Source organism: Phragmites australis, chromosome 1 (genome assembly GCF_958298935.1).
Source record: "Phragmites australis chromosome 1, lpPhrAust1.1, whole genome shotgun sequence".
Classification (NCBI taxonomy): domain Eukaryota; kingdom Viridiplantae; phylum Streptophyta; class Magnoliopsida; order Poales; family Poaceae; genus Phragmites; species Phragmites australis.
In genome coordinates this window covers 45,956,071-45,973,496 of record NC_084921.1, presented here as the reverse complement: position 1 = coordinate 45,973,496, position 17,426 = coordinate 45,956,071, and the positions used below count along the sequence as shown (strand labels likewise).

The 17,426-nt window shown below is 45.3% G+C and overlaps 4 protein-coding genes across 5 annotated transcripts; 2 read left to right on the top strand and 2 right to left on the bottom strand.

The window, feature by feature from the left end:
* Positions 1 to 2,357: 2,357 nt before the first annotated feature.
* Positions 2,358 to 5,899, bottom strand: LOC133922440 (disease resistance protein RPS2-like). Of its 2 annotated transcripts, XM_062367797.1 has the most exons (3): positions 5,591 to 5,899; positions 2,746 to 5,257; positions 2,358 to 2,602 (listed from the first exon to the last, which is right to left on the bottom strand). In XM_062367797.1, the coding sequence occupies exons 2-3, from the start codon at positions 5,242 to 5,244 to the stop codon at positions 2,567 to 2,569; spliced, it is 2,535 nt and encodes an 844-aa protein (XP_062223781.1). In that variant the 5' UTR covers positions 5,245 to 5,257; positions 5,591 to 5,899; the 3' UTR covers positions 2,358 to 2,566. The 2 variants fall into 2 exon arrangements, with proteins under 2 accessions (XP_062223781.1, XP_062223773.1); XM_062367789.1 differs by having other exon boundaries at positions 2,358 to 5,257; positions 5,591 to 5,897.
* A 61-nt stretch (positions 5,900 to 5,960) lies between these two features.
* Positions 5,961 to 11,879, top strand: LOC133922461 (disease resistance RPP13-like protein 4). The gene is made up of 2 exons (XM_062367821.1): positions 5,961 to 6,266; positions 9,811 to 11,879. Exon 2 carries the CDS (start codon positions 9,832 to 9,834, stop codon positions 11,710 to 11,712), a length of 1,881 nt encoding a protein of 626 aa, XP_062223805.1. The 5' UTR covers positions 5,961 to 6,266; positions 9,811 to 9,831; the 3' UTR covers positions 11,713 to 11,879.
* LOC133922469 (probable disease resistance protein At5g45440) lies at positions 11,834 to 13,502 on the bottom strand. The gene has a single exon (XM_062367830.1). It carries the CDS (start codon positions 13,161 to 13,163, stop codon positions 11,943 to 11,945), a length of 1,221 nt encoding a protein of 406 aa, XP_062223814.1. The 5' UTR covers positions 13,164 to 13,502; the 3' UTR covers positions 11,834 to 11,942.
* Positions 13,503 to 14,572: 1,070 nt separating this feature from the next.
* On the top strand, positions 14,573 to 17,056 carry LOC133922454 (uncharacterized). The gene is made up of 2 exons (XM_062367809.1): positions 14,573 to 15,205; positions 15,295 to 17,056. Exons 1-2 carry the CDS (start codon positions 14,822 to 14,824, stop codon positions 16,972 to 16,974), a joined length of 2,064 nt encoding a protein of 687 aa, XP_062223793.1. The 5' UTR covers positions 14,573 to 14,821; the 3' UTR covers positions 16,975 to 17,056.
* The last annotated feature ends 370 nt before the right edge of the window (positions 17,057 to 17,426 follow it).

Below are 17,426 nucleotides of genomic sequence, written 5' to 3'. Positions count from 1 at the left end.
ATTTATGAAAATGGTTTTCTGTAGTAAAATAATTTTGGAATAATCTGTTTAATTCTTTTTAATGTTTCTTTAATTAAGAAAAATCTTGTTTAATTCCTAAAAATCCTTATTAATCCCAAAAATTCATAGAAAAATACCAGGAGCCTCAAGAAAATCCCAAAAAATTCCTACACTTTTCTTTCACCCTTCAAAAGTCATATCTTCGTCATTGCAACTCTGATCTAATCGCTTCCTCTGCTAATAATTCACCAAAAATCATAAAAATAATAAATCGAGTTGTTTGTTGTGTTTTTGGCTCTTTCTTGGTTCTTGGTGTTTATTGTCTTGTTTTCTTTTACGATTAGATGTCGACGTCCAGGTGAAGAAGTTTAAAGGTTTTCAGGACCTAGAAGTTCGAGGATCCCGTTAGCACCAGGGTGAAGGTAAGTTGTCCTTGATGCATTTTGATCATATGTTTCTAAATGTTTTTATTTACAAAGTTGCATGCTTATAGTTGTCGATGGGAAACCTATGATAGGCAATACCTTAGCTTTCTCATATCTACCTTGTCGCCTTAGTTTTGGTGGGATCAAGGGTAGAAATGTTTAGCCATGTTTGGAAAAAACTTGGTTTGATAACTTGATAAAGGTTTTATGCAGCGAGATAAAATTATGTTTTTAGCAACATAGACTATGGAATTGAGCAAAAGGTTGGATTGGTTGCCAATGGCAGGTGGATGGTAATCTTGCTCAATTCAGTTAAGGATCAGTTCATGGTGCGATCGGATCGAACTTTAAAGTATAACCACAAGCCTAGTATGAGACGAGTCTAGCCAATTCATTACTTTTCTCTCATCATAGTATAGACCAGGTGGTGATACGAGGAAGGGATAAGACTTCTTTGGAACCGTAAGGCGCAAGAAGGGGCTTCCTTTGTTGAGGTTATTTGTGTCACACGGCGGTGAAATCTCAGACACTTGTTGGGAGAAACTTTGTAAAGGCTTTGCAGTGATAATCCTGGTCGCACACATCGGAAGTTTGTAAGTGTCTAGCTAACACGAGCACAACAAATAATCATATCTTGTGAGTAAAATGTACAACATCTGTAGAGTGTAAAACTGATATATCAGTTATGCTTACGGTCATGAACGGCGAGGAATGTCACACATGATTATAATATTTTGGAAATGTTTGGAAAACCTTGGGTTGGTGGTTCATTCATGATTAGGAACCATGTTTGAGGTGATCAATTTCGGTTGAGGTCAATAATGTTAATTCTTAAGGTTATTTACTTTTAGTCATTTACTTTTGCTTTTAATTAAATGCTTTTACTAAATTTTATCTTGATGCAAATAAACCCCTGTAAACCTTATAATTGTGATTGCCTTCATATCATACTTTATCATAACTTGTGGAGTACGAAACGTACTCACACTTGCTATAACCACACTGCTTAGTCGGGGAAAACTCTAGAGATTACCCTGAGGATGAAGGATTCTAAGGTGGTGCTCTACATTGATTTGCATATGGGAGATGCGAATGAGAAGACTACGCTAGCTGTGGTGTTTATTTGCTTCTTGACCCTAAGAGATCCTCTATGTAAGAACGATATTTTTCACGTTAAGTTAATGATATTATGTTTTGTTATCATCTGTTAAGTTAATATATATATATTAAGATCGATTCCTACCTTAATATATAAGAAATGTATTATCCGTTCTTACACTGGTCCCAACACCGAAGCCCTGTACAAGTTCAGAAGGTTTCTTAGACTGTGTCCAACGGTTTCTCTTCAGGGGCCAAAATCCTTTCACGAAGGGTTTTCGTTCCCTTGAACGCTCCAACGGATTCCCTTCACGGTTCCCGTCGCGAAGGGATTCCCAGGGTCATTCCCTCCAGCCCGGGATTCTCTCTCCTTTTCCTTCGCGATTCCCCTCGAAGGGAAGCTGTTGGAGATGAGAGGAAATAAAGGGAATGAAAATGGGGAAGGGAATCGAGAAGGGAACGAAATGAAGGAAATATTACTGGGGACAGTCTTATCCGATCCCTCGGAACGTGGAATCGCTACCGAAGTGCGCGAAGAAGACGCCGTGTCACCTCCTACGTGATGAGCACAGAGAGAGCGCTGTGCCATACTGCCATGATACGTTGGACAGCAGATCGTATAAACACGTGATGCATTCAGATCTCAGGTAGCTTCAAGCAAGGAACAAGTGAACAAGGTAACCTTGAAAGAATTTTCGCATATTCCTCCTGATCAATCTGTTCACGGTGAACGAGGTGCAGTAGAAGTTGCAATATCTGCAGAACACTTCGCATCGCATTCTGCATTAGGATATAAGCATCTTTCTGGATTTGGATAAAATATATAGCAACACGGCGAGCCAAACTCAGTTTGCTTTGTGTTGTCACAGACTTAAAATATAGCCACAAAAGTGTACTTTTGCTAGAACATCACTTCAGAAAACTGTACAAGGCATGACATAAGGGAAGGCGAACAATTGAAATAACGCCGTCTAACACAAAAATATGTTCCTTTGAGAAGCCATGGTGAGACTACCAGATGCCGATGGAGGTGTCTTCATCCTTCAGTTGCAAGATGAGGTAGCAAGGGCCCCCAATTTCTGAACAAAAACCAACGTTTAATGCTTTCGTCATCCCATATTAAACTGTCCCACCACAATTTTTCACCTATTATTGTAGTGACAAACGGGCTATTTTCATTTACACAAACCGGGATTTTCCGCAGTTTTGCACAACCTCTCACCTCGAGTTTCTTCAGCAATGGCAAGACTCCACTACACACAGAGGTTAGCTCAGGAAGCTCCCAAAGTTGCAGCGACTGCAACCTTGGAAGATTGTCCTCTCCTAAGACAGAGGTGTCAAGCACCCTCTCCAAATTGTCGCAAAACCTGATATGCAACATTTCAAGACTTGGAATGCGTAGCGCCGAAGGAAAAAGACATGCGAGATTTGGACAGCAATCGAGAAGCAAGTGCTTCATACAACTGAAACTAGTCACATCTTTCACTCCTTTGCAGAAGGATGACAAATTTTCTATGTTGGAGATCCATAGCTTGTGCAAGCTGCCCACCGCAGACAATGCCTGGACTTCGTCTGGTGTGAGAAGACTCTCCAGCTCTTCACAATTTTCTATCCAGAGTTCTCTTACTGCTTTCATACTTTTAATATTCAGATCAGAAAATTGGGTAGTCATTGTTAATCTCTTTAATGATATCAGCTCAGCATGACAAAGAATGCCATCAAGATCAGAAGGAACACCAACAGTACCATTTATCTCCAGATATCTCTCGGGATCAATGGAATGTGTGAAGTGCTTTGTCCTAAAGTAGGAATTCTGAAAGATGGAATCTGTCTTCATTACTTGGGCATCAGTGTCCATGGTTTGGTCATCCATCAAAGGGGAGATAACAATCTGAAACTTCTGAAAACAATTAAACCATAGCGGTGAATTTTCTTTCAAGCATTTAAATAAATAGGCATCACTCGCATAAACATAAGTTTTACTATCCCCACCAACATCAAGTGATACTTTCATCCCAAACCTATCAGACAGTTGGAAAGTAAGTCCACAAGGTAACCACAGCATGTGTATCCAATCTGCTAGATCTTCAATGCTGCCAAGCTGCAGGTTCCCCACAGCACCACTTTTTGAAACCCCATAAGGGAGCTCAGACCGCAGAAATGGGCAACCCTGTAGATTGAGGTGGCGAAGTTCCGTAGATGCTGGAATTGAGGTCAAGAAAGTGATGGAAGTTGCAGAAAGGTCAAGGACCTTGAGCAACACCATACGGTCAAATGATCCAGAATCTATACTCTTCAGGGAACCACAACCTGAAACATCCAGCACCTCCAGCTGCACCAATGGAGCTATGTGTCGAATTTCCTCCAAATGATCACATCCAATCAGTAATAACATTCTCAGTCTAGTCAAACAGGAGATGGAGCGGGGCAGCACTTCAATTCGTGTAAATGACAAGTCTAGCGTCTCAAGGTTTCCCATATGGCAAAAGAATTCCTCTGATATAGCTTTTAAAAGACAGTTTCCTCTTAAAAGTAATGATGAAAGAAAGAAGCAACGTGGGCTTCCGCGAAGGCATTCCATATCAGTATACATTAACGAAACTCTGTTACTATGCTCAGCAAGATGATCTAATTTGAAAATAGGATTGCCAAGACACCAGCCATGTTGCTCTTTGTAAACCTTATCCTCTCTAAAACTTGACACAGTCTCCCTGATCACATCATGCATGCGTACGTTATCATTATCCTCCAAATATACCATACCATGCTTTGTGAGGACATACAAGATTTCCTTGCCAATATGGTTAGCCTCATCAAAACTAATAGCTTCTTGGAGTAGACCATCCATCCTCCAGTGCCAGATTAGCTCTTTGACTGAAATTCCTTGATCTTCCGGGAAAAGCAAGCAATAGAGCAAGCAGTGCCGTGCATTATCGCTAGGAAGCTGATGGTATCCAAATTTCACTAGGCGTTTCATTGTGTTAAAAACTGATATCTGGGTTCCTAGAGCGACATGCGCGTTTGCGACCAACTCACTAAATGCCTCTTGTGTAGGTGCATCACACAATACCCCAGCCAATATGAGGATTATGAGTGGAATTCCATAGCAGTAGCTGATTAAGTCGTGTTCAAAATTGATATCTTTCCCAATCTTCTTGCGCAGTAGGTTGTATGACTCCTCATAAGTGAGAAGTTCTGGCGTTAACACTATATCTGCCTCCATGACACTCGATGTCCTCACAGTTCTTGTAGTCACAAAGATTTTTGAGCCGGGACTTTGCTGTTGAAGATGAGTAACTCCCAGGTACTCTAAGATACCCTCTTCAGTGAAATAAGCATTATCAAGAACTAGTAGGAACTTCCGTTGTGTGAGATATTCCTTGATCATGGTCTTAGTTCTTTCTACAGACAAGTTGTCTCCGATCTTACACGAAAGAGATGATGCAATCTTATTCATGCACTGTCTCAAGCTACAACTTATTGACAATGTAACCCAGATATATTCATTGAATATATTCGAGGTCCTTGCTGCTTGGTATGCAGCCTTTGCAGCCCATGTCTTCCCAGAGCCACCAATACCTTCGATGACAACTACTCCAACATTTGGACGACCAAGCAGCCCGAGCATCTCTTGGAATGAAATCAGCTGACCGTTATTAGTTCGCACCATTGGCCAATTCGTTGGCCGCCTTGGCTTCCAAAAGCAACAATAGGACGCCATTATACCGCTTCTCCTGTTTTGTCAACTCTAGTTCCTGAGTTAGTCTGGTCAAGCTACCAAATGGCAATCCATGCACTTGCATGGAGGACAAAGTACAAGTAATAATAGAAGCAATCACGCAAACCATATTCAGATTTGTTAATACAGATTTGTTAGTGTGGCGTTTTATTCATTTGGATAAGTATCTTATGCACGATGCATATCTAATTGCAAGGTAGAAAAGTCATGTGCTAAATTGCAGGGGAAGAGGGGAGAAAAAAATGAGGCACGTAAGTAGCTCCTACGCACAGTAAATGTAACATGGCACAAATCAGGAACCAAAAATTAGGAAGGTGAAATCATTCACCTGCGTCCTGTGCAGCTCAAAGATGCTGGTGACGACGCTGCCGTGGGGAGGCGGGTCGACGGCGGCAGCGAGGCCGGTTTGGGCGATGACCTGAGGAGATGGCGGCGGCCCTAGGGCGTGCCGGCAGCCGTGGAAGGGGAGAGATGCAGGAATTGAGGAAGGGGAACAATATCCACCTCAAACCCGCCAAACCCAGCCTCACGCGCTGAATTGGGAGTGACGGAGCTCGCACATCGCTCGGAGAAAGGGGCTGCGAAGGGGAGCGGGGGAGCGACGGTCGCACTAAGACCCAACCACTAACACGCGGGCTGGTAGTGATGAGGTACAGTCAGGCGGGTAAAAACCCGGTGGAGACCGGTGGACCAGTCAAACCCTCGGACTCTCTCTAGTCGGGAAGTTTCCCCCGCACGACGGAGAAGGTCCCGATCGGAGAGCTCACGCATGTTGCCACCGTGCTAGAGCCCGCAGGCTGCTGTTGCGGCCGGCAAGCAGATCCGTCGTCTCGGCCGCTTCAGCACCACACCCAGCACCGGCGACCCACTACCGCCAAAGCCCCACCAGCTACCCCGAGGAGGAGGGGCAGCTTCACGCCTGTGATGGCTCGGTAGGCGCTGACGGCTGGCGCAGAGGAGGCTGTGGCCGGTGAACAGCGGCAACCCTCCTGCGGAGTCCTTTGGTGAGTTCGTTCTTTCTTGCCTGGAGTTCCTTTCTTTTCCTGACGAAACTAAGCCCCCCTCAGAAATTTCCCTTTCATGGTACTAAGTAGAACTGTATCGTGGCTTAAAAAAAACATCAAATAGTATCAGGATTATAGAAGTACAGATGCCGTAGAAGCTAACTTTTCGAGTAATCCAACTCTGGCCTCTACTTACGACTTGCCTTCGTTTTAGTTGAACATATAACCGCTGGATCTTCCGCATCAAATTGGGAGCTCCATAGTGATACTGGATTACTGGTAGTTGTATACTTTTATTTATGTGCCGATGATGTGAGTTTTATGGTGGTACTTCGGTTAAATTGTTGATGGAAGTTTGCCTGGACACCTGGACAGATTGACCGATTTCAAATTAAACCGTGAATAGATACTACTGCGCTGTACTTTTAGTAGTGAAATTACTTATGTATTATCCCAAAGAAGCAAAAGAGGAAAACATCCCAAAGGTACTCAACTGATTAAGGACGTCCCAAATAACTTCAAAATATCCAAAATAGCATCCCCATTACCTTTCCATCCTTCAAGGGGGCAATGCCAATGGCCATTCTGCGCATAAGTATTCTTCAGTGTGTGAAAAATCGTTGTGGTACTAGAGTAATCAAGTTTTTCTAGCATGAATATATCTTGACATGGTCACCATAGCCCATTCCTATTTTTTAAGCCGAGTTCCTAGTGTTGCCCTCCCAAACATTAGCAAGGACTTAGATTTTTATCCTGGATTAACAAATTTCTCTTGGCAGTATCTTGCCTCTGTAAACAAATTATCTAACGTAAATCGGTCTATACCATGACTTTTGCTTCGTGTCTATCTGCGGGAAAAGCAGCCTGTGCTGTTTTGGTGTATGACAAATCACATTGTCATGCTACACAAACTGACAGTAAACCAGATAGACTCATTTGGAAGAACAGAGTAGCCATGATTTTTCTTCTCTTCTCTTCTTTTTTTTTTTACCGGGGGGGGGGGGGATCTTAACTTTGACAACTGCTGCTATGTATTTTTTACTTGCTCTTGAAACAAGTGCTGCTGACATATGGCATGCATTGTGTACATGGGTAGGGGACTGCTGCAATTTGCGTCTTTGTATACTCCCTGAGATTATGGCTGCAATCATTAATAATTGCATGCCATAATATTAAGTTTCTGTTTATTTTGATCTAGTGCAGCTCCTTCAAATGATAATAGAACTGATCTACATTGGATCACTGCTAAATTGCTATCTCTACTTCTATTCTCATATAAACTCCTTCTGTAAGTAACTAGGCCTACTGGATTTCAACAAAACAGTGGTATCTCCTAATATTATTTGCCAAGATAAAGCACGATGGTACACCATGGAATGGTTTAATTCAGGTTTACGACCTAACAAGGTTGCAGAAGCAAAAAAATCAACAAAAATAAAACCACATAACTTGCTGTCTCTACTTTTGCATCATTGTATGCTCCCTGAGATTATGGTTGCATCATTAATATTTGCATGCCATGCAAATAATCTATTTGCCCTTCAGCTGCCTATAATAATAAGTGTCTATTTATTTTGGTCTAGTGCAACTCCCTCAAGTGATAATTGAATTGGTGTGTAGGAACGAGAATGGTGACTAGAGGAGAGGGTGAATAGGCGCCTCAACAAATTTCTTTCGAAATAGATGGTCTTTTCCTATTTCTCACCCAACGCACCTCAAAACGCTCAAGCGGAAACAAAAGAATTAGAGAGACAAAGCAAGAAGACTACTTTCATAGCAACATGACTCCACAGATAGAATATGAACCATAGGTTCCATTCAAGACCATTCCATGTGTTTTTGTGCACAAAAACTCGCAACTTTCAAAGAAACTAGATAAGATGGACACCGAACAAGGTTATCCTCCAAGATGATAGTCTAGTGGTAAGGGGACTCAAGACCCGCTCAAATACATGAGTATATGAGTATTTAAGCCACCAGCATCAAGAAAAACAACTCTGCAAAGGTGAAATATTGCAGCTCAAAGAAAAAGATCACCGGGCAAGAAACCTCTTCAAGTTGATGATCTAGAGACAAGGGTACTCAAGACCCATGAGTATACACTCGTATGTGAGTTTTTATGCCTCTAGCAACAAGAAGAATGATATCACAAGGTGCTGAAATTTCAGCCCAAAAACCAAAACGAAAATTAAAACCAAAAATCGAAAAACTTGCGAACTTGCAAGGGAACCAATAAAGGTAAACTAGAAGGAGGGGAATTCAAGCATATGCAAAAACAGAAACTAAATTACTCAAAGAGGTCAGCCCTATTTTAGGCGGATTACAAATATTTATCTCTCAAAACTCTCACATATTACATAGACTAAGCACTCATCATTCTCTTCTCTAAAAACCTAGCTCTAAGGCTCTCAAATGAGTGGCATAAGAGAGCTCAAGTGGCTGGTTCAAAGCTCTTTCTAGCCCTACTCCTCTATTTATAGGTTTAGGAAACTTGGCCTTTAAGTTTCCTAGCTTTTCCCCAAAATACCCCTCTCTTGTAGTGTACTCCTACCTACCACTGAGGGCATTTTGGTCTATTTTTTTCTCCATTCATCGGACGGCCGCGGCGCCTTCATGACTTAGCTTCGCGTCGACGCAAGCTTCGCGATGGTGCCATATACTCATACAGTCCTTTCACGGTTTTAAGGCCAAACCGCGAAACCGCCTGCACGCTTCTCAAAGCGTGACTCACCGCCTTGCTTACACCTTAAGCAAGCGCTTCGATGTCGACGTGTGTACTCCGTCATGCGATCCTGACCGCCGGCAAGTCTCTCCCGCTCCCGATCCCTTGGGCCGCCTTGTCACTTGCACCGGTATCCCCTTCGCTTGACTTTGTCAACACGCCGTCTCCATCCGCCTTCAATATTTTGCTTGACCTCCATGTGTTCAGCTAGGATCACCCTTGACTCCGCCCGGCCTCCTTGATCGTCTGGCACCAAGCACTCCACTTGGCCCCGATCATCCCGCCGTCGACCGTCAAGTTGCATCCATCACCTGCACACCATGAGGCAAGCAAACACATACCTCCAACTTCAATTCCAATTATTCCATACTCAATATGCTCAATTGAAATATCAAATCAATTCAAATCACATCAAAACTCATGCAAAACCGAGGATCATCAAACCAAATAAATGACAATGTCAATCACTCATCACAAAAAATCCAATGCACATTACAACTTGGTTTCTCATGGTGCATAATGGATCACTCTAACTTGCTGTCTCTACTTATGTTCTCCTATAAACTCTCGCTGTAAGTAACTAGGACTACTGGATTTCAACAAAACAGTGGTACCTGCTAATATTATTTGTAAAACAAAACACAATAATACACCATGGAATAGTTCAATTCAAGTTTATAAGCTAACAAGGTCGCAGAAGCAAAAAAAGTTCAACAAAAAGAAAATTATCTAGATTCAGAACATGAAGCGTAAAAAGGAAAAATTCTACATATTATTGAAGCCAGCACATCAGTGTTTCATTTTCATCAACTTCTCTTGCAGATCTTTTTTGCAAAAATCAGCATGTCGCAGGAGCAGACATTGGAGGAAGTTTTTTCTCCATTTTTGATGCAATTAGAAAAAGCAAAACGTGTTCGTTTGAAACCAGATGAGGATAGTTCACTTTCAGATATTACACTTCTGTTTGAAAATATCGAGAAAGAAGCCCACGAAGTCAAGAATATACTACAGAGAGTGTTGAAATGGGAAAATGAGGTTATAAATGACTTTGGAGGAATAGCTCGACATTTGGATGATATCATAGAAGAAGACAGCCAGCTCAATTCAATACGTTCCAAGCTTCAAATTGTCAACACTGAAATGTCCAACTTAAAAGATCGCATGCGACTTCCTCTCCATGTTCCTGTGATTAAACCAGCAGCTCCTACACCCTTGTCATCTATACCATCTAAATTGGTTCATGCAAATGTTTCGGAGCAATGGAAAAGGCTAGAGATTGAGAGGAAAATCCTTGAGAGCCCCACCATGTCTAACTTGCAGCTCAGCTATGATAATCTTGATCTGCAGCTGAAGCTGTGCTTGTTATGCTTCTCTATCTTCCCAGAAAATTCCATCATCAGCAAGAGGGCCATGATCCATTGGTGGATTGGCGAGGGGTTAGTAGCAGCCACAAGAAGTCAGACAGCCGAAGATGTCGGAAATGATTGCTTTGAGAAGCTGATTGCTCGAGAGATGATTGAACCTGTGTACCAGAAACGTAGCTGTGGTGTCAACCAATGTAAGTTGCATGCTTGGATTCGACGTATGTTGATTACTGTTGCAAGGCAGGCACGGTTTTTTGAATTTGATTCAGATGGCAATGCAACATGGGACTTTTCATCTACTCACCGTGTCTGTGTAGTTGAAGAGCACCAAGCGGAAATAGAAGCGGCATCACCCAGAAACCAATTTGATCCAGACCTTCTAACAATATTTAATGTGAACGAGCGATACCTCCAATTTGAGAAAAGTTGGTTCTTGGATTTGAGGAAGATCGCAGTTCTTCAACTAGGAAGATGGCACAACTTATATCGACACCATATTGAAGTTGACAGTACCGAATTTTTGGAAGGACTGCAGTCATCCAAACAATTGAAATATCTTTGCCTGAGGGGCATCTCTAGAATCACTGAGCTTCCTGCTTCCATTGGTGAGCTCTCAAATCTCAGGATCCTGGATCTTCATGCTTGTCATAACCTTGAGAGGCTGAGTGAGAGCATCGTGTCTCTTCAGATGCTCACCCACCTTGATGTTTCAGAATGTTACCTGCTGGAGGGCATGCCAAGGGGTATTGGCTTGCTTACTGAACTTCAAGTGCTGAAAGGGTTTGTCATTGGTTGTTCCACAGGCATTTACAATTGTCGGGTAACAGAGTTAACGAGGCTGAAAAACTTGAAGAAGCTGAGCATATATATTGGAAGCAAAGTTGCAGTGACAGAAAACGAACTGAACGAGCTTGAGAATATCAAAGGTCTTTGCGTGCTGAAAATTACATGGGCTGTGTCACTGTCAAAGAAAGGAGGAGCCCACCAAACTTCTGAAGCAACATCATTGTTAACTTCGCTCTCCCTACCTCCAAATCTCGAAAAGCTAGACCTGCGCTGCTTCCCTGGAGAGAAGATGCCAGGATGGTTAAGTCCAAGTATGCTGTTGAGACTGAAGAGACTGTACTTCACCGGAGGAATGCTAAGTACTTTTGGTGACAAGAGCATGTCAGAGGCGTGGAATGTTGAGATATTGCGCCTGAAATTCTTGAATGATTTATCAGTACAATGGACCCAGGTGCATGATATATTTCCAAATCTAATGTTTCTGGAGGTCTTCAAATGTAGGAAGCTAGAATCTTTCCATTGTGACAAGGATGGGGTGTGGATGAACTGTGGCACGCAGGAAGTCAGCAAGTAGAAGGCAGGGTTGAATCAATTGAGCTTTTATTATTACTTTTTCTGTGTCACTATATTTGCATCTCATTGTCAATAACAGTTTTCCATGAAAAAAGAGGCGGCCTAAGTAATAATCTGGCAAATATTACAGAATATACAAGCACATTGGCCGAGCATTATTAACAGATATATATGCTTGAGCGTACTGTTACCAGATACGCTACCATTGGATCTACTATACAGATGTGTTGCCTATTTCAGACTTCCACTGTTACCAGTGATGATGCGGTCACTCGTGCTAAGCTCCTGGCTAGTAGATGTTGATGCTGGCAACGAGAGGCTTCTTGCGAAAATGTCTCCCATGGTCTTGGCCGCCGATGGGAGCCCTCCGCAGGTCTCAAGGATCTCCTCTTTCATGCTGTTAACAGTGGCGAGATCGACTGACCTTTTCTCCTGGGAGAGGGCATCCATGAAAACTGCCCAGCAGCTCTCTCTGTCCGCCAACGGCCGCACACGGTGCAGACAGCTCTTCCCCACCATCGCCTCTGCCGTCTGCTCCAGCCGGCTGGTGACGACCACCAGCCCGCCTCTCTCTTTGGGTAACCCGAACGCGAGGCATTCCGACCATCCGTCGGCTCGCTGTGAGGCGTTCTGGCGTCCTACAACGTCAGCGTACCAGCCGTCGACGTGCCACACGTCGTCGAATACTATGAAATACCTCTTCCCCTTGAGCTGGTTGTGAACAATAGACGCCAGCGTTGCCAGGCTATCGCCGCCGTCCATGGACAAGATGGCCTCCTCCTCGTGTCCAAGAGCCATGAGCATGCCCTGCAAAACTTCCTTGCGCACGTCTGATCCAACACAAGCGGTGCGCGACATGCACACCCAGATCCTGGGGAAGAAGCGACCTCTAGCGAGCGGACTGTTGAACAAGAGCTGCGCGAGCGCGGTCTTTCCGATGCCTCCCATGCCGACGATGCCGACGCCGTTAAGCCTTCCCGCGCCGCAGTCCCCGAACGCCATGGATTCCAGCTCCGCGAGCTGTTGGTCGAACCCGTGGATCCTGCTCCGTTCGAGCCAAGAAGTTGTCCATCGGTCCAACCCCGCTGTGGTGCCGTCCTCCCATGAGACCGCAGCGTTGCCACCGGAATCGTTTGGCACGCACTGCGCAACTCTGCGCCTGACCGCGGCCACCCTCTTCTTGGTCTTGTTGAACCGCCACGCGTCGGACTGGGCAAAGCACCTCCGCGGATTCGGCCGGTTCGTGAGCATGCGGCACTCGGCGAGCAAGTCGTTGAGTTCGTAGAGGCACTCCCGGAGCTCATCGGCGTTGGCGGAAGAAATGGCCGCCTTCTCTAACTCGGCCCTCATGTCGTAGAATTGGGCGCTGAAAGGGAGCTCCGCGGCCGCCTCCTCCTCCGCGAGGCTATCCACGAACTTCCTCATCAGAAACTGGACGACTTCCACCGCCATCGACGCGAGATGTGGATTGTAGAGACGATTTCTCAGCTGTTGCGGCTGCAGGCAAGCGCGGAGAATAGCGACCTAGCAGTTCAACTCCAGTCTCCGGTGGAAGCGTGGAACCCACTGACGAAAAGCACGGAACGCGTAGCGACTATAAGACCAGCCACGGTGTGGAAAAAAACCGATGTTCGAATTGGAGAGAGAAAAGTTGGGGCATCGATTCGATGCACACATTGCAGCCGATGCTTGAAGAGGAGGAGAAAAAGGAGTCGACCCATCTACTTTCCTCGATGATGCCAGCCGATTAAACAACTTAGAAAAATGGGAACCCGAGCGTCCGGCTCTGCTTCGTGGTGCAGAGGTAGCTCCTCCCCCATTTTAATTTCCTATTCTTTATTCCCACCGTGAGTCCAGCAGACCAGTCCATAGACTGCGGTCCTTAGTTGGCATCTAATTTTACCGTAACTAAACTTAAATAAAGTGTGACCGTCATAAAAAAATGGTGAACAAAATAATCGTTGCACTTATAACAAAGTTTGGTAAGAAAGCAAATCTATAACTTAAAGAAAGCTAAGAAAGATTAGTAAATTACAATTATAACATTAAATCAAACATATAATTAAGAATATATGACACATATAAGATGTGAGATAGAGTGATGAGAGCAACTTCAACGGAATCGCTATCCGGCTCGGTATAGTTAGATTTGGCGAGTTGGATCGAAAACATGGCTCCAACGGACTCGCCAACTCCCTTGCTACATTTGAGCATTCACTATTCGCTTGGTCTTTCTCGCCACATCCAGCGAGCGGGAGAGGCTTGCCATCCCCGTTCGCTTCGAGACGATGACAGGTGGTCCTAATATGAACAGTACTCATAGTCTGATATCCCTTTCTATATTGTCTATTCAAAACAATAGTCTCCTGTTGTTATAAAAATTCTGTGCAACCTATTTTAATTGGATTAATCTAAAAAATCTATATATAATTTAAACTAAAATTCTCAAAAAATATTATTTTTATAACTTCTAACAATTGTTAGTGCCTCAAATAAATTCTAAAAAATTTGGAAAAAAATCACTAATATTATTCTTATATGATGGACTAATTTATAAAATTATTTTTAACCTTAGATTACGGTGAAAAAATGAGTTTTTTTATAAAGTGAGTGAAATTTAGAAAACGAGATTTAGTGAGTCGGTTGGAGCACGTAAAGAAATAGATGATGAATCTTTTGAAGAGGAATTTTATATGAGAATATAGAGAATAAAATTTAAGAGTCGATTGAAGATACTCTTACATATATCTAGCAACCGAACAAGATCCTAAAACCAATTTGTGACTCGTGGGGCTCGTGGCCCCGTTTTTCTTCAGGCCTCAATCCCGACACCATGGGTGGCCTAAGCGGAGACTGACTGACTCTGTACAAGTGGACTGGCGATGGCTACTGGGCGGCCAGTCACTCCCCACTCACAAGTCACAAGTGGCCAAGTGGGCGTACCTATCCATTCAGTCATACGTTGGCGTTTTGCTCTTCCTTTTTTTTGAACTTTACTGGGGGGGATAGAGACATGGAGAGGCGCACAAGGCGAGTGTTGACTTGACTCCAAAGAAGACCTGTTTTCTCTGAACAATTAGGCAAAGGGAGCGTGGAAAGGGAAGGCAGGCATGGATTCGAACGTCTTCTCTGCGGAAAGGTTACGGGCCGTGTGGAATGAATGGGAAATCCGCATGCTTGTGCTCACCAGCCTCGCCCTTCAGGTGTTCCTCCTCTTCTTCGCCGGCATCCGCAAGCGCAACGTCTCCGCCGTGCTAAGCCTGCTTCTGTGGCTCGCCTACCTGCTCGCGGACTCCATCGCCATCTTCGCGCTCGGATACCTCTCCCAGACGCCCAAGGGCGTCGACCCACAGTTCTTCGAGCGCACCCACAGCATCCAGGCCTTTTGGGCACCGTTCCTCCTCCTCCACCTTGGCGGCCAGGACACCATCACCGCCTTCTCCATCGAAGACAACGAGCTCTGGAAGCGGCACCTTCTCAGCCTGCTCTCCCAGGTACTCGCCGTGCGTGCCTCAAAAATATTGTGCGCTGCAGCCTGCAGACTCGAACTAAGCAGGCTTGCGTTTCTTGACACGTCTGACAGGTTGCTCTCGCTGTGTACGTCTTCACCAAGTCACGCCCTGGCGCCGATATTCTAGCCCCCTCCGTGCTCATGTTCTTGAGTGGTATTGTCAAATACGGCGAGAGGACATGGGCGCTCAAGTGCGCGAGTATGGACCATCTACGGAGCAGCATGGTTACGACGCCGGACCCGGGGCCCAACTACGCCAAGTTCATGGAGGAGTACCGGTTTATGCGGGAGGCAGGGCTCCATGCGGAAATCGTCATTGAGCAGGAGCGGCGGCCGGAAGTCGCTGCCGTGGACATCGCAGAGGAGAGCGTGCCGTACACGACAATCGTCACAGACGCGAGCCGCTTCTTTGTCATCTTCAAGCGCCTCTTCGTCAACCTCATCCTCAGCTTCCAGGAGCGCACCCGGAGCCAGGCCACGTTCCTGCGGCTCGCGCCGGACCAAGCGTACAAGATCATCGAGATCGAGCTGTCTCTCATGTACGACACCCTGCACTCCAAGGCGGCGGTGATTCACACCTGGTACGGCCGCCTGTCCCGCTGTATGACGCTCCTCTCGACGTCGACAGCGTGCCTCCTCTTCAACGTGCTCGACAGGGGTAAATACCAGTCATACGACAGCACCGATGTATGTATCACTAACATGTTGTTCGCAGGAGCACTTTGCTTAGAGGTGTATGCCATAGGTATGATGCTTATATCCTACTGGACATACGCAGCTCTGCAAGGCTGCAACTGCCAATCACTGGGCAGTCTGATCTTCCGGAGCATCAAGTATTTCCGGCCGGAAAGCCGGGCGAAGTGGTCCAATCTGATGGCCCAACACAATCTCTTCAGCTTCTGCATCCGGGACAAACCAACCATGCTCACCAAGGCCCTGAGCCTACTGGGTCTCAAAGGACACTGGGACAGTTGGCTGTACATCCGGCACATCGACGTGTCGCCCGAGCTGAAAATCTTAGTCTTCAGGGAGCTCAAGGACAAGACGGTCAGCATCGTCGACGCCGAGAGTTACCGCAAGTTCAGCAACCACAGGGGCCAGTGGGCGCTCCAGTGCAAGGGCTACTACAAGGAGCTCGGCTGGAGTGTGGAGGTGGAGTTCGACGAGAGCATTCTCCTATGGCACATAGCTACAGACCTCTGCTTCCACACCGACGATGAGGATGATGACAAGGACAACGCGAAGATCGCTCAGTACGTTAAGATCAGCAGGGCGATATCAAACTACATGCTTTTCCTGCTCGTCGCGCGGCCCTTCATGCTGACGGCCGGCATCGGGCAGATTCGGTTCGGCGACACCTGCGCGGAGGCCAGAAACTTCTTCGAGCGGGAGATGACGCAGCCAGACGAGAGGGCTGCGGCGAGGATGGTGCTAGATGTGAACGCCGAGATCGCGCCGAGGGACGTGAAGGGGGACAGGAGCAAGTCGGTGCTGTTCGACGCGTGCCGGCTGGCCAAGTCGCTGCTGGAGCTGCAGCCGCACAAGAGGTGGCGCGTGATCCGCGTGGTGTGGGTGGAGATGCTCTGCTACGCGGCGAACAAGTGCCGGAGCAACTTCCACGCCAAGCAGCTGAGCAGCGGCGGTGAGCTGCTCACTGTCGTTTGGTTCTTGATGGCACACCTGGGGGTGGGCGAGCAGTATAGGATAGAGGCAGGGCATGCAAGAGCTAAGCTAATTGTAGAAAAGAACTGAGAGTAGCACCAATTAATTGGTGTTGTGCTGTCTTGAAAATTCTTGCTACTATGTAATTCTCAGATAAAAGATAAGCAATTCATAATGTTTTCATTAGCCCACTAATACTAGTTCACAGGCAAAACTTCTTGTAATTCTCAGATAAAAGATAAGCAAAAAGGTAAACGTCCCATGTAAGTATGTAACTGCTGAAGAACGTGATCAGAGCGGATTTGGTTGCCTATACACAACTCTGGAATATAAATCTAACGAGCTTGCTAAATATCAGGCTGTCGTCCTCTTCTCCTACATCCGTACATCGCAATTCACTGCTGCCGGGAGGTTAGGGCTTGGCTGTGGTTGAGGTTCAACTTAAGGTTATGTACTTCATCCAATCACAAAAAGTATCATTTTAAATATCAACACTATCATCAATAAATTATTTTAATCACTAACTGCAAATATAAAATATG